Source organism: Ambystoma mexicanum, chromosome 1q (assembly GCF_040938575.1).
Source record: "Ambystoma mexicanum isolate Mex_15411 chromosome 1q, UKY_AmexF1_1, whole genome shotgun sequence".
NCBI classification, from domain to species: domain Eukaryota; kingdom Metazoa; phylum Chordata; class Amphibia; order Caudata; family Ambystomatidae; genus Ambystoma; species Ambystoma mexicanum.
The window spans coordinates 1,209,697,966-1,209,714,366 of record NC_090922.1 but is presented as its reverse complement, the minus strand read 5'-3'; the positions used below and the strand labels follow the sequence as shown (position 1 = coordinate 1,209,714,366).

At 43.3% G+C, this 16,401-nt stretch overlaps 1 protein-coding gene across 3 annotated transcripts in view; it reads left to right on the top strand.

Annotated features, from left to right (window-relative positions):
• DYNLT5 (dynein light chain Tctex-type family member 5) overlaps positions 1-16,401 on the top strand; it is a 104,496-nt gene that overhangs the window by 25,051 nt on the left and 63,044 nt on the right. For 2 of the 3 annotated variants that reach the window (XM_069641957.1, XM_069641956.1), the window contains exon 3: positions 8,128-8,219. In XM_069641957.1, the coding sequence (XP_069498058.1) occupies positions 8,128-8,219 (92 nt within the window). Of the gene's footprint in view, positions 1-8,127; positions 8,220-15,397; positions 15,513-16,401 lie in introns of those variants that run through there. The other variant, XM_069641958.1, reaches the window with a different exon arrangement.

Below are 16,401 nucleotides of genomic sequence, written 5' to 3'. Positions count from 1 at the left end.
GGGAATGTTTTGAAATGCTGTGGAATATAGTAAACATATTTGTGAGGAATATGTTTTGAAATCCAGAGGTTATATAAACAGAACTTCTGGGAGGAGTTAAAGGAGTGGTGTTTCAGATCATAATGGATGGCATGTAGGGAAGAGCTGAGCTGAGGACCATGCAAGCTGGATAGCTGTCTCCATTTTGGTTTATGGAGAAGGGCAGGGTTCTCATTGCTCTTTTTTTCTGTCCTGGATTTTTGCAGTACTACATTGGAATTTCAGTGGTAGTGGCTCCAAAAGCTTTTCCTTTTTATGCGAAATATCCATTTTCATTGAACTGTATATGAGGACACCAAAAGTGTAACTACAGCAGCTCAAAGCCATTGAACTATCTTATATGAACTTGGCTTATGTTTGCATCATGGTTAGTCAATTGATACCAAATCTCTTTTATATATCTCTCTTTATATCGTTTGTTATCGTCATTAGAGACCATGATGGTTTTTCTTAAGTGGCTTTTCCATTGGATTTGGTCTATTGGGGATTTCTTGGTGATTGTTGGGATTGTACAACGCAAGCTTCCCTTCAGCTTCAGGCTGTAAGCTCAGCTTTCAGCTCTCTACAATCGCAGAGGTGTGGTGTGAGTATGAGCTTTTACCTGTTCTTGATAAAACATTGAGAAAAGGGAAGAGGTATTGTAAGATAATTCAATTGAGGGTTCATTAATATTCATGAGGCTTTTTATTGAGAGCAAGTTAGCATTCAAATTGCCTTTGAGAAGCTTTTTTGATCTTTGATTTGATTGATTCATTAGTAGGGATATAGGCTGGAAAATGATAGGAGTGTTTCATTGAATGAACCATCGTTATTAGTGTAATCACAGTTATAATTGCTATGATTTTTCTATTGCCCTTTTTTTCTAATATAAAGAAATTAACTTTGCTGGAGAGTGTGAGAGCATTCATGGAGAGTTTTGTTTATTGATTTTTTATTTTTATGAACATGTGCATGGCGATTGCGTGGGGCATTTTGCAGTATATTGTGCATGCTTCAATAAGGAATCGGTTGGTAGAGGGTTTAAAAGTAGTCCCTATAGAAATGTAATGGCATACAAGTAAATCAGTCCTGTGTGGATGAGTGAGTATTGCTAGACCACTGCAGGGGTTTAACTCGCTTCCAGGCCTGCTGAGGAGACCCCCCCCCCTCCATCAACCTCCCAGGCAATGCCTCTTTGTTTCCATCTCGTTCTGGGGAGGTGAATCCCACTGTAAAGATAGTCGCCGCTGTGGAGTCTACCTTCAGATGCAGCCTTCTACCATCTGCTTTGGCTGCACCTCCCAGCTTTGATCGGCCTGATTGACCTTTGTTTTGCACTAAACTCCAGCCTTTATTGAGCCGGGAGGCAAAGCTGGCCCTGTTCCAAGGCCCTGTTATATGGCTGATTGAACCTGTCTTTGCCTGCCCGTGCCGGTGCTTTATTGTGTTCAATGCCGTGCATACACAACTCTTCCTGTGCATCTTGAGCAATCCTTCTTCTGCTATGGTAAGATTACTGCTGACTCTCACCTTTTATTCTTCGATCCCTGCTCCTACATTTAATTTTGTTGCATACCTTTATGTAAAAACAAAGAGGTGATGGCTGGAAGGTTTAGACTGAATCTTAGCCACTGGCATTGCTCGGGGCAACCCTCCAGACCATCATTCTTCGCCTGCCAAGCCATTACGGAAGGGGAAAGACCATATGCAAATCAGGCTTGGTCCCACCCCAAAAGGGGCAGTCCAGCCCAAACTGCTAGTTCACATCCCTTCTGCACGAGACCACGAGCACCCCCAAACATGTTTCGGCCTTGTTGGGCCTCATCAGTGAGGAGTAGCTTGGGTCTCTAGGCCCAGCAGGCACGGGACCCAGGTCTGGGCATACCCGTCCCACTCGGTTATGCCCCATTACTTACTAATTATTTCATCCTCAAAAATGTGTTTAAAATGTTAGGCTAAGATGCTATTGAGGTGGTTGCGTGATGCATCCTATGGCCCATGCCAGGTGACTTAGTCCAGGGTTTCCATAATTCTTTATTTAGGGTGTAATAGTAGCCTTTTTGGTGTTTAGTTGAACTGAAGATGAGGTTGGTGACGTGCAGTTTAAAGTGCCACCCAATCACTGCATTCAAGTTGATTTTCTCACATGATTTTCTCACATATAATATATGCTGGATCTTATTGGGTGTGGTAGCCTGTTGATAAGTGAAATTCATTACAATTAGATTAAAGAATGGTATCTTGATTTATATATAGATACCATTGATTCGCTAAATATGTTGCAAATTGTGTCACTTATCCATACGAATTGTGTCACTTAGTCTCTAGCATCCAATATTCTCTTGTCTTCTTCTGCCTGATTCCCTCCGATATGTATCTTCTCAAAGATACTGTAAGTTAAATGTATTATAGAGTTGGCTGAGTATCTTTGGTCTTTCGTATTTGGTTAGTGTAAGAGACCAATGAGGAAACAGTATGGCTTACCTCCATCGGCTTCTTATTCCATTCTGTACTGGGCAATGGTACCTCGTGGGTAGCCTGTTCTAGCGAAATTGTAGTCCTGTAAGAGTTGAGGGTGTGTACGTAAATAAGTACAAAGAATGTTGCAAAGAGTAATTCCCATGAGTGCCTATTCTCTAAAGATGTGCAGTGCTTGGCTAATGCATTGTGAAATAACACGATAATATCATGCTGGGTTATGAATTGCGGGTGGTTCCTTTTTGACTTACAATAGTGGCAAGCAAACTCATTAAGAGATTCCAAAGGTAAACATGTATTGTCAAAACAACTTTGCCTAAAGGTTTGGGACATTAAAGATGCAAATCCTCTCATTTGGGTTATACAGATTAGTCCTTTGTCGCGACAGATAGGAGACTGTGCAGATTAGCCACATAGAAGAATTTAGCGCTAACAACACTGCTTCTTCTTCCTCAAACATGCCACCCAAACACTATGCATACCCACTGGGGTAGCCAACCTATACCCTAATACACGCCATACACAAGCAACACACACTTACAACAAACAAACCCAGACACTGTACCTTACCTGTACGGACACAACAAGCCAGTGTGCACAACCTTAAACAACTGCCAATCTACACATTAAACACACAGACACACCGCAACACAACAAACGGCCACAATGAAAACATCTCAGCTATTGAACCTTACCCGTACGGATACACAAGCCAGTGCACGCAACCTACCATCTGCAACCCAACCCACCCAGACGCCAGTTTCTCCTGGTTCGGGACACATCCTATCATTCTTCCATCACTAACCAACACCATCCTCTTTCTTGCAAAGCCACATGAGCGCCTGGAGACTGCCCTAGGGCGTTATCGGTGCATAGTATTAATCAACATAACATACAAAATCACACAACGAATTATGTGCCTATTGTAGGCAATGCGGTTGCTGATTAGTCTGCGAGACAGCATACTACAGAAGTGGTGGCCGAAGCACTGGCATGCTTTGCTACACACGTAGATGAGGACATAAAAGTACAGTGTAAAAGAGAACAGTTATATTCACTATACCAAGGGATACTGCCAAATAAGCAGGACAGGTTGAAACATCTCCGAATGGTAGCACATGCTTTACAACCTTTATTACAGGCAGCTGACTGGTGAAGAGGAGTTAAACATGCAAACAAAATTGGTTTATTTTTATGGTGTAGCCTCATGTGTTGGGTAGGGGAGGTCAGGATGCCTACCTAGGGTTTCTGGGTTATTTGTATTCTGGGTGCAAGTGTTCTGCATGCATCTCATTGGGCAGGTCAGTATGGATCAGAATGTGTAAATGTGGATGAGGGGTGCTCGGCACATATTGGTTGTATTGGCATGTGAGTGCAGGGTGGTCTGCATTGGGTTGGGATTGGAATGTGGACATGTGCGTGCAGTGTGGTATTTTAAGAATGTTTAGAATTGTAATGTTACATGTGGTGTTTTGTCCTCATAAGCGGATGTCCGACTGGGTCTTTGTGGGAGGATATATCTGCATGATCTAATGCACCAGCTTTTCTGTGTGATTGTGCAAGGTGTTGTCACTGATCGAGGTAGTGTGTGTTGTGGTTGAATGAGCATGTGAGTGGATATTGTGTTTGTTTCAGCCTTTTGTAGGTCCATCCTTGTGTTGTAGCTGTGTATTTTAGGGGGTCTGTTTTGAGTGTGGCGTATGCTGTTGTTAAGTGATTCAAGTGTTCATGTAAGCAGCAGTGTACTGCATGAAGCCCATGGCCATGGCTTGTGGCTGAGGCATATATTTTTGTTGTAGGTATTGTGAGAAACTCAAGGGTATTCTCACTCCTACTCCCCTTCGATCCTCTGCGCAGGTGGCCAGGGAGGGGCCATCGCTCTTGGATCCTGACCCTGAGGGTGGAATAGCCAGGAAGGATCAACTGGGTGAGGGTCCTTGAAGATTGAGAGTAGGGAACCCTTGGGCGAGACATGGTATCCCCCCTTTCCCATTGGCACAAACCTAACCCTCCCCCGAACTGTATGGGCTATTATAAACCAGCCCCCCCCCCTCATTTTTCCACACATGACGTTTGATGGTGCTGGGGCGAGGAAGAGGCGACTAGGAGTTATGCACACCAGCATGCACCACTTTGGTACTGAGAAGAGGACGAGGACCTCCGAGGAGTACCATTGCAAAGACCAGGCTATAGTCAGGCAATTAATGGAAAGGACTCACACCTGCAAACCCTTTAGACAAATCAGTTGTATAAATGGGGTGTGTGCAGGAAGGGGAGGAAAGAGAGGCAAGACACTGATGGGAGTCGTGAGGAGCTGTGCTGCAGCCATACAAGCACAGCAAGGACCGGAGCAGCTGAGTGTGAATGGCAGCAGGAGCTCTGTGTTGCAAAGGAAGGAGACCAGATGAGGGGTCGTCCGTCCTTCCATTTAAAATACTGCTCATTCTCCCATAGTTCTGCAAGACCGCGAGAGTGTTTGAGGGGCAGAGAAAACCCCTCTGTAAAGAAGCTGCCAAGTTTATGGCCTGTGTGATACAGAAAAAGACTTCAAAGTGAGCCGAGTTGTTCAGAGCGAGAAACCCAGTGTTACTGTAACCGTGGGTCTCATGAAGTGAACCGCTATTGTTAATAACGCTTGAAACTGGTACAGTGTAGCAGAGCGGTCACGTGCCTTGTTAAAGGAACACACACGTTTTCGAAAGTCTCAGAACATTGTAAATCCTTCCTTTTTGAACTAATTAAGTTTGTTGAAGTGGTTGCAAACCTTAGGAACGTTGCAAAAGTCTTCAACAAAGGAATTAAAGTACTGAAAAGCTATGCACATGAATACAGAATTAAAAGGGAAGTTTGACATTGAAACAGACCAGTAAAACGCTGAATGCCTAATGTATGTTGCACAACAAATGAACTACGAAAAGAAAGCTTATTGAATACCAAACTAAAAGGAAAATGTAGCATTGAAGCGAACCAGTAAAACGCTGAATACTGAAGGAAGCTGAATATAAGGCATGTTGCACAACAAATTAAATCAAAAGTGAATGCATATTGAATACCAAACTAAACGAGAAATTTAATATTGAAGCAAACCAGAGAAATGCTGAACAGTGTATGCATGTTGCACAAGAAACAAACTCGAATCTTGAAGCTGAACACAAGTTAGCAACATAAGTCTGCATAAAACTCTGAACTGCAATTACATAACATTGAATGATTGTTAAAACAGTGAACAGGAGTGAATAAAGTGCAACAAGACTATCTTTCGAAAAGGGGTGTGAGATAAATATTGGCAGAGTCACGAGGTGGCAGAGTCCAAAGAGCACACCCTACATCCTGAAAGCAATAACGGAAAGCAAGTGTAGGTAAATTGTGCACAGGAGCAAGTGCCAAGGAACCTGTGTGAGACATGGAAGTCTTGGGCAAGGGAATCTGAGGCTTGGCAAGTTTATATGTGTTGTCTTGAGTTTGGAGCCTCAAGACCCCCTTTTGTTTGGATTGTTGTATGTGGAACTTGGGGAAGGGAACGCCAGGGGTCACTGTGAAATATATTGCTCTGAACGGGAGAAAGGTAAACTTCAAGACTCTTTTTCATGGAACTTTCTTATACTTGGGGAAGGGGAGCTGAGGGGAAGCTGTGAGCTGGAAGAAGCTCAGTACTTTAAGTTGAGCACTGTTTATTTTGACTTTGATATCCCTACACATTTGTTTGTTCTAGTTGTGAGGGCAAGAATAGGTTTAAGACACAGACAGACTATTAAGTTGACTCAGACTTTCCTTAGTTTCATTAAGGTAGGGAAATCCCACCTTAGCATAGGGCAAGTTAGGCCTTCAACCACCCTGACCTTTAAGTTTATAATAATATCTTTTGTTTGCACTTTAAGTCTATTGTCTGTGTCTTGATTCCTTCACAGTATGGTGAGGTTTACGGTTGCAGTGATGTGCTGCCACTATATTTGTGGTACAGGCTACATAGTTTGTTTTGGAGGTAGTTGTGTGTGGTGTGAGCATGTATAACGGTGGCTTGCACCACATTGTGTGGAGTGCAGATCCCTCTGGCTTAACAATTCCCTAGTCCCTCGTGCTCATTCTAACAGGCTCTCATCTCCTTCTCCCTCTATACACAACCAACATCCACACACAGCAGCAGCTGCATGAAAACACACCACACTCGGCAACACCACTGCCCGCTTGTCTATCACAGCTGTAGCTCTCCACACCAGCAGCTAACTAGGTACTACCAGCACTGATTCAACCGGATTGACCTTCAGCTTTCCCTTGTGAATGAAATCCACATTCAAGTTTTTCACAGCCACTACCTGCTACACTCAAGACTTGAGTACTTCCTGCTTGTAAGCATCAACACTATAGGTTTTGCTTTTGCCTCTACCCATATGCCACTAACAATGCCACTTCCTTTTTTGCAGTGCCATTCACAGTGAGGCCAGCACACACACCATATCCTCACACTACGGGCACACAAGATGCCTCTCTGGATACAGATGTCTCAAGTGCCCTCAACAAAAATATACCAGTTAGCAGAACCTGGGTTCTTCCGACATGCATGATCCAACACAACAGCTCAGCTATCTTGCATTGGCCCTTTGTAATTACTAAACAATCGCAACCGGCCTCTCTTGCAGATTCCATAACGTGAGGTCACCATACAAATGGAATCAGAGTTTCAGAATAAAACTAAATCCATAACATAATAACGGATATTAGCACATGGCCATTGTTATTGACCTCCTCTCAGCCAATCGGAATGTTTAGATTTCAGGCAATAACTACTGGTATTGGCTGCATTCTGAACATTCTGTTTTAAAAGTATACAGGGAAACAACATCCAGGCAAGATTTTGTTTGAATACTTCCTTTCTGGGAGGAGCTTTTTTTGCTGCAACATGCTACACACAAGAGAAAGATTAAAACATTGGAAAAAGATTTCACTTTCTTATATAGAAACCATTTCCTTTTGCATGACACCTAATGCATGCTCATGTTAAACCTGTTCCAGTTCAACCAAGTTACAATTAAAATGCTAAACTTGAAGACAATCGTGTTATTTAAATAGTACAAAATAAAAGCACTTTTAATGTACTAACTCAGTTCGTCTATTTTACTCACTCTTACAGTACCGTTTTGTGGCAGGTCATTATCCCACGATAACAACCTCTCCCACAGTCTATAAGGCTATAGGACACATTTTAGTTTTGCCAGATCACTGTCTTTATTGAAACTCCTGTTCACTTAGATAATACACATGCTAGTTCGAAGAAGCCTTATGGTGGGAAAGTAAACATATTGTTGACAAATATGTATTGGCAAGTTACTTGGAGAAATGTCTTACTGTGATGTCTGTTTTTAGCAGCAGGACTAACATTGAGAAATGCCAATTTATGAAGGGTCAGGAACTACAATTGAAATATTTGCAAAACCTTCCACAAACGTGGTGATTTCAGTGACCTCGCATCAGTTACGGCTAGGAGCATTCAGAAGGGGGGAAATGGAGGTTCCTGGACCTAGGTGTGCCACATTCAGTGGCTCGCCACAATAATAGTTCCAGTGCGGTGGTTAATGGATTTCTTGTATAACAATGAAAGTAGTAACCTGTGCAATTGACCTCGATTACTTTCAGTTCCGTGAGTACAGTGTCGTATATGGATGAACCTGGTCATCATGACGACATCCCTCGCCCAGCTGTGCAAATGGAGAACACTTTTCAGTTGGGTAAGCAATATCGAAACTCCTTTTTTCCTAAATTGCTGTAGCAAATTCTGGGGAAAGGTTGCATTGATTATCAATATTGACTTTTATATTTTAGGTAAATTACTGTGCAACAATACATTACAATATGTAAAATGTTTTAATGTTAACAAGATCAGTTGTCTACCCATGGATTAAATGAATATCTGTACATTATGGGCTATCTAGCTTCATTGATCAACTTTTTTACCCTATTATAAAAATCACTCACCTCGAGCCCCAGATGTAAACCCATGCATAGAGAGGTGATATGCCCTAGGCCGCAGACCAACCCTGACGGTAACGGCCCACTGCCAAAGTTAACAGCCCCGGAGAAGCGAGGGTCCCTTAATGAGAGTGGTGGCCCATTTACCAACAGGTTCAGCCCACCACCGAGGGGCATATTGCCATTAGCACAGGTGTAGTTCACTACACAAGTGCTAATGGTGTAAAAAGAAAATAAACGTACCTTTGCTTCGCGGCCCAGTGCCGCACAGTGCTGTCCTATGAAGTCTCTTATCAATGTTGATGACTTTTCTCATTAACATTGAAAATGGATTTCGTAGACAGCACTGTCGGGCTGCGCAGCAAAGGTATGTTTCTTCTTTTTTTTTAAGCTACTATTAGCACCCTTGTAGGGAACTAAACTGGTGCTAAGAGGTGAGGAGGGAGCAGGGTAGAGGTGCTGGCTACCCAGGCTGCTCAGAACGCAGGCTTGTATCATACAATACAGCCCACGTTCCGAGCGTCCTGATTGGCCAGTGTCCCCTACCAGGGTGCTAATGGAAAATACTGTCGCTGGATTTGTTTGCCACTTTGCGGTTTAATGTACATTATAGCACCTAACGGAAACAACACCCCGGTAATAGTGGGTCATGTGAAGCCGGTACACCCCGTGTTGGCGCCGCCGGTTCGGCGCAGGTCGATTCGCTGTGGCCAGTTCGGTGACGGGGTGTTTTGACGCTGGGCTGTTTTGGTGCGCCGTGGGATTCTCTGTTTTTTTGCTTTTCGGATTATGGGCTACGTGCGTTCTTGGTGGTGTGGCCAGAGCAAACTTGGCTGCAAACTGGAGCTTATGCCAGGAAGTGGGCGTTCGGCTTACACAGGCTCCTGGGGTCTGTAAACGGGGTGTACCATATGCAGAAATGCACAACCTCCACCATTTTCAGACCGATGCGCCCCCCCACCCCTTCTCCGTTTGGCGATATTTATTTAAAACACTTCGCTCTTTTCTCTGGAACAGAGAAGAGTGAGTGCTGCCAGAGTCTGCCACGGCTCCCGGGAGACTGGAAAGCGATGCCGTGTTTAAGCCCTTGACTGGAGAAGAGTTCCCGGGAGCCGGGGCTGCAGAGCCTTAATGCATCCCCCACGGACCCTGACATTCCAGCACATCGCTGGGCAGTGGGGCACTGGCAACGAACAGAGCAGCAGCACCCGGCTAGCAGCTGCCCCGCGCGCGAGTCCCGGCCCTCCATTTCGGAGCAGGACATTTCTGTGCGGCCAGTTTGGCGCGGACTGCCTCGCCGAACCGGCTCCTGCGCCAAACCGGCCGTGCCAAATCGGCCCGCGCCGAACCGGCCACGCCGAAATGTCCTGCTCCGATGTGAAGCTCCCCCACCTCCCTATTAGGAGCCACTTGGGACGGCTCCATAGGGACTGAGGGCCTGGTTTCAAGTTGGCGCGGTGAGCGTTTTAAAGAGCATGAATCACTGCGCTAAATCAGGACGCCCAGGTTCCACCACTATTCTCAAGTGGGCCTGGGCTTCCGCGTAGTGCACAACAGTGCACTGCATTCATTGTACCTGTTTTTGAGCAGAACGGGCGCAATGGAGAAATCTCAGCAGCACTTTTGTAAAATAACAACATAATCGTCATTTTACGAAAGTGCCGCTGACACCCCTCCATATTTGTCATGCATGACTGATGAATTTTTTAACAAATTCTGTTGAACCTTTCAATACATTTTGAACCTGCCTTGTGGGGGTGAAGAGTTGTTAAAAACACATCAGGATTCGGATTTCCAAATGCACACAAACGCAAAGCAGAATGGGGTGTAGAGTTGTTAAATACCCACCAGGATTCGAATTTACCCAAACGTGAGGAAATCAATTAAAGAGAAAGGATTGACGTAAGGTATAGAAAGGCAGAAGGGCATAGGCCCACAGGCACACTTGTGTGAATTAGTAAGAAGGCATAACAATGGACAGGATATGACTCTCACCCTCCTGCACTGCGACCGACCGGCTTCCTGTGGCACTCCTCCACAATATGGTTCCATGTATGTGCACCACTTGATTGCACATTTAAAAGTGGAGGAGTGCCAAAAGAATACCTGTCTTAAGTGGCAGGTAATGAATGTGGTGGTTGCTAGGTTGGTTTCCCACCCATCCTAGCAACCGCCACATATATTCCGGAAGTGGCGCATTCACACTGATTTCAGAAGAAGGTGCCGGTCATTAACTTTTTTTAATGACCTTTTTGTTACTTAATACCCACTTGAGAATCGGGCCTTGGGTCCTCTCTAGCCGTCCCTACAATTCCGATATGGCGATGGTGGCTTCCAAGACATTGTCCAGAATTATACGAGTAAAATTTTTTTTATGTCCGAGCAGTATATGGTCTTCAACTCACAATGTCTGGTCTTCAGTTTCAAATTAAGTGAAAGCACCATTTGTTTAAAAGGCTGGACCGCATGCGCCTGGGTCGTACCTACCTGCAAATGCTTGTTGAAAAGCTGTTAACGTCGTGGTTTCCGTTACCACCTCCACAGCATCTGTGTTCAGCTATTTATTTTAGATCTATTTAAACCTTTTGTTATTATTCTCAGGTCTAAATCCTCATTGTAAATATATACAGTATGGGAGATATTCTTGCTAAGGCAAGATATTACCTGTAGGTTTTTCTGACACTATCCCACGGGGCAAATAGCAGAAACGTTGCCGTCTGTTTCAGTTTGCGCGGGGCCGCCGCAGACCTGCATACCAATCTTCTCATGATGTCAAATATAACCCCAAGTCGGTCATTTTAAAACTGGCCCAAAAACAAAGGTGTAAAAGCATTTACAGCTTGTATACGGGGTGGGATGCAGGAGGGAAATCTCTTTCTGCTTCATGCTTTCCACTGTTTGCTAATCCTCTGCATTTTATGCGAGCATGTCATTTGCATGCTGCCGTAACACTAATCGATTCCTGTGCAATTCGCCTGCAATTAGCACCTGCCAAAGCTTGCTTTCAATCCTCACCTTTGCACCCAGCCTTGTAAATGTTTAAAATGTCATGTAAGGGACCCAACAGCACATGAGTTTTAACATTGGAAGTCCTCTTCATACAATTAGCGTTTTTTATAGGTGAGTCCCAACGCAATGTTTATTGATTGTTACATTATAGATTCATGGAGGGTCAGCTATATAGTGTGATTGCAATAATCCAGCAAATTATTGAGTAATTGTCCTTGATGCTTCGTCAAAGGTGTTACGCAAGCTCTTTCTTCTTGGGCCCTGTTCATTGGTAAACACAATAAATATCAAACAGGGTTTCGACAACAATGTGGCACCTCATTTGATGGATTGTTAAACTCTTGCTGCAGCAACAAGCTTGGGGTGTAAACTCTGATGCCTCTGTATATGGGTTGTGTAGACCTGTTGTGTGCCTTCGATCTCGTGGATCCCCATAGATTATGGGATATGTTATTTGATTGCGGCCATTCCGTGGCGTTTACTAAAGCTACTGATATTACCACATGAAACCCCACTTTTCAGGTTGGGCAGCAGTGGGACCTAATTGAACATCTAACACAGTGTCGTGCATTCTGGCCAAAAATAGGCAAGCTAATAATATTCGTCAAGTGTTTGTCTGGGTAAGGTATCCCAGATCACTGGAAGGACCTGTGTGGCAATCCACTTAGATTTCTTCTTCTCTATATACTGTGATAGTTTTTTTTTAAAAGTATAAATAAATGATGATTCTTCAAGTAGTTTTGTAGTTTTCACAAAAGGTCCTCTTTATTCTGAAAACGGTTCAAAAATGGGTTTGTAGCAAATTGCGTCCAATGGATTTCAGTCATCCGTGACCATCTTCAGGAACTGTTTCAAAATTAAAGACAAAACATATACACAAACCATATTTAGACTAAGCATTTCATAAAATTGTGGTAGTTTTACATCGTTTCATGCCAAATTAATGTTACGCTTGATATTTACCAGGCTTCTTCCATCTTCACTTGGTATTAGGCCAAGTAGGACTTGCATTCAGTCTGGTGCCCTCACCTTTTCTGAATCTGTAAGGGTAGATTTTTTTCCAGGAGTCCTCGCAGGACCTTCTTTTTCGTATTATCCGCCAGCAGGACACCAGACTCGCAGAGATACTGGCATTATTATTTGCCGATGACGTTACCATCTTTGACAGAGCACCTATCGGACTACAAAAGATCCTCACAGAGCTATACAGTTACTTATTAGAGAATAGCTTAAAGCCCAATATTAGTAAATCCGCTATTTTGGTTACAACATCATCTAGGGCAAGGCGTATCCAGAAATGGCATATGGAAGGGACTTGTATAAATGTAACAAACAAACTGACCTATCTTGGATTTCCTGTTTTTGGTAAGAGCAGGAGCTCTGACATTGCCTCTCGGTTAAAAGCATACTTGCCCACCTTTACGCTCAATCAAAGAAAATCCTTTTAAAATATTGTACATTTACCATGATCTGATTCTGCGATTTCTATGTGAGTAATGTGATTCCTTCCATACTATTCGGTGTAGAGTTACTGGAAGTAGATTGGAGCCAGTTAAATAGACTTGAGGGTTATGCCCTGGAAGAGGTTCTTGTGGCTTCCAGGAGCACTCCCTTTTTTTGTCTTGAGACATGAATTGAGATCCTTGGTAAATCCTTACATTTGCCGTATTAACAATTAATCCACAGGACCCTCCTCGAAATCCACGGTACGTTGACTTACACCAGACAGAGTTGCCAAGGACATCTGGCTCTAAATCTCTTTGTCATGGAGTGTGAAGAAATCCCCAATAACATTGGATCAAACAAAATTAGTTTTGTGACAAACCCATGCAGCATTTATAATAAAAAAATCAAATGAATCGAATGGGCTAGGGATCAGGATAAAATCACAAAATTTAAATTATATTCTAAGTTAGCCCGAATACATAGACCTCCATCCTACCTACCATCCTACTTAACTAGTTTCCAAAATCATACTTATCGTAATATCTTTTTACACTTTGGCCTGAATTTGTTTGGGACACTGCAAAGGTGGGCCCGATAAGAGGAGTACCCCTGGAAGACAGGGTATGCAGAATATGCAGGTATTCATCTAGACCCTGCAACATTGGCTTACATCTTGTCTCCGCCCTCTCTTCTGGCGACAGCACGCTTTGGAGAAATTGACGAACAGCCCCAACTTCCTCACTAGGGAGAGGTCCTGTTGGAAGGGGGAATGTAAGGCATTAATTATCACATTGATTAAGATTCTTATTTTTATCCATAATTCTTTGGGGGGGGGAACATCTATGAAAAAGTGACAGAGAGAGAACACAAGCACTTTGAGATTTGCAATGTGTGAGCAGTTTAATGTTTTATCTATTAAGCAGTGTTGCAAAGGAATTTTATTGGCACAAAGTGCTTTTTAGCTGAGTAAATTCTAACAAATATTTAAGTTGAAAGATGTATAATATGTTAAATAGAATCATGTTTGCATTTGAATAATTTTTAAGTGTGTAGTGTTCAATAAACTGCAAAACACTTATTATAAACTTTAATAAAATACAACTAACGACAGTTGCCCAGTAAATATATCACTTCTGTGAAATGTATTTATTTATTGTTTGCTATCCTGTGATGCAGCACTCCAGATCCGATGAAAATCAACCTAATGAGAAATCACTTGACTGTGTCAGCATGCATGTTTTTGCCAAAGGTACAGCAATCTTTTACATATCAAACAAGGTGGAAGGAAAGCGATGAGATGAAGAAAAGGTGCCAAAAAGAAAGAAAATGAAAGAAGGAGAAAGAAAGTAAAAAAGAAATAGATTTAAAAGGAAAAGATGCACATAATAGAGGATTTTAGACTGGGAAGCTATGAGGCGAAGAAAGGAATAGACGAAGGGGTGGGTAACCTTTTGGATTTCTATGCGTTTTGTACTACAAGTCCCATCAGCCCTACCCAGCACAATCAATGGTGAGGAGCCATGGGAGGCCTAGTCCAAAACGTCTGGGTTGCAGACGCAAGGAAGAGTGGGGAATAAGAAGAGAAGAGACCAGACGTTCCCTGAATCGAATGCCCTTTGCCCTTGTCTAGCCTCGCACAACTCTGCTCAACAGAGCAATACAGTTTCAGGAAAGCAGATAAGTAAGTGAAGCCTTAGCTTCTTGATCAATATACAAGGCACTGTGTTTAGTATGTGTTACTTGTTTTAGGGTATTACCCATAATGCATTTCTAGGTGCAGAGCAATGTTTCAGATAGAAGCATGAGAACGGATTTCTTTTTTAAGGGGTTTTCTTTAGCGCCATCCTGTCACCTTATGGCCTCTTATCATTGCATATTTGTACAAGGGACATTAGGGTACACGTTCCATAAACCACATAATGCCTCAGATGTTCGTTTTTTATTATTAGAGCTTTTCTTCATCATGCCTAGAGCTCCAAAAATGATGATACAATATGCTTGAAAGGTAGGGAGCCCAACAGCGGTGTCTTTCTAGCCATTGTATTGTATTGATGATGTTGCTTGTTATGGTGTCTGGTGGAATAATTTCCAAACAGAATTATTCATTTTAAAAACTAGTTATTTAACTGTGTTGTTAAACCACAATGCGGCTATTGTCGTTTTTGCCGTGTCCTCGTATTTATCAGGAAGGATGGACTGATCCAGGGTTATGAAATGTCCCATCTGGAACCGGAAGCTGTTACCGCTAATCCTAGCATCAGTTGAGCAAAGTGGTGTGAGCTTCGGCAACATCCCTGTATCTCCATGCGCCTCACTTCTGACACGTTCAGGCGCACTGGAAGGAAGTTTCTATTGTTATTGAGAGATACGTTATCGATACCTTACTTTGAGAAAAAATGGTGTAAGCGCTAGTGCAGAAAATAAAATGTATCTATGTTTTCCTTGTCATTTATAAATTCCATTGTTTTTACAGGACATCTGCTTGTCATGGTAACTGGCATATCTCCTGCGACCACTGAAACCAATGAGTGGACGCATTGTCATGATCGTGCCCATCAGGACAGGAATCCCTTGGGAAAGCGTGTGCTTTCACCCAGGTCAGCAGCCTAGTGATCCTTCCTTTGCTGGCTACTCAGCCCCACCTGTCTGTGTGCTAGCCCCCTCCCGTCATGTATGCAAAACTCAAAGGAAACGACTTCCTCATCATTCTGTGAACGTGAAGGATGATGGAGATCCTTTCCTTGACCCCCCCACCCCCCCACCACCTCCCCAAAAAAGGATATGTTTGGTTCCATGATGGGGCTAAACTTCCTGTTGAAGCCCTGCCACAAGGTGGATCGATACTCCCGAGGGGTCCCCCGACCTGGGCTATAAGGTACTGGTGTGAGAGGGCTGACATCAGGAACGTTATTTCACCAAAATGCCAGGGGTAGCGGAAGTGTTGTCTCACGACCTTTGACATCTGTTGACATCACAGGAATTGATGTCATTTGACACCCACCCGAAGAGACATCACAGGAAGCGATGGAACACAACCTTTCACCCCTTGACAAAACAGGAAGTGGCATCATATAGCATTGTTCACTAGTACACTATGAAAAATATGGTTACAAAATCACTATGTGATATACATTTCATACAAGAATGGATTACCATATGTATCGTTAATGTGTGTATAGGCCCATATTACCAAATTAATGTGAATGCAAGCAGATGTCCAAGGACAAATGATAATGATGTGTTATTATATGGCACGTAAGGTTAAGCACTTTATATAGAACAATACATACAATGGGGGTCATTACGAGGTTGGAGGTAAGGGATAAACGATGCCGGTAAAGGATTACCGGCATCGTTTACCGCTCCGGGCCATTACAACCCGCTATTAGCTGCACCGTAATTAACGGTGCCTCTAATGGCGGCATGGGCGCTGGCACGCGACCCTTCATTCCGGCAATACCGGCATGGCGTAAACAGGAGGACATC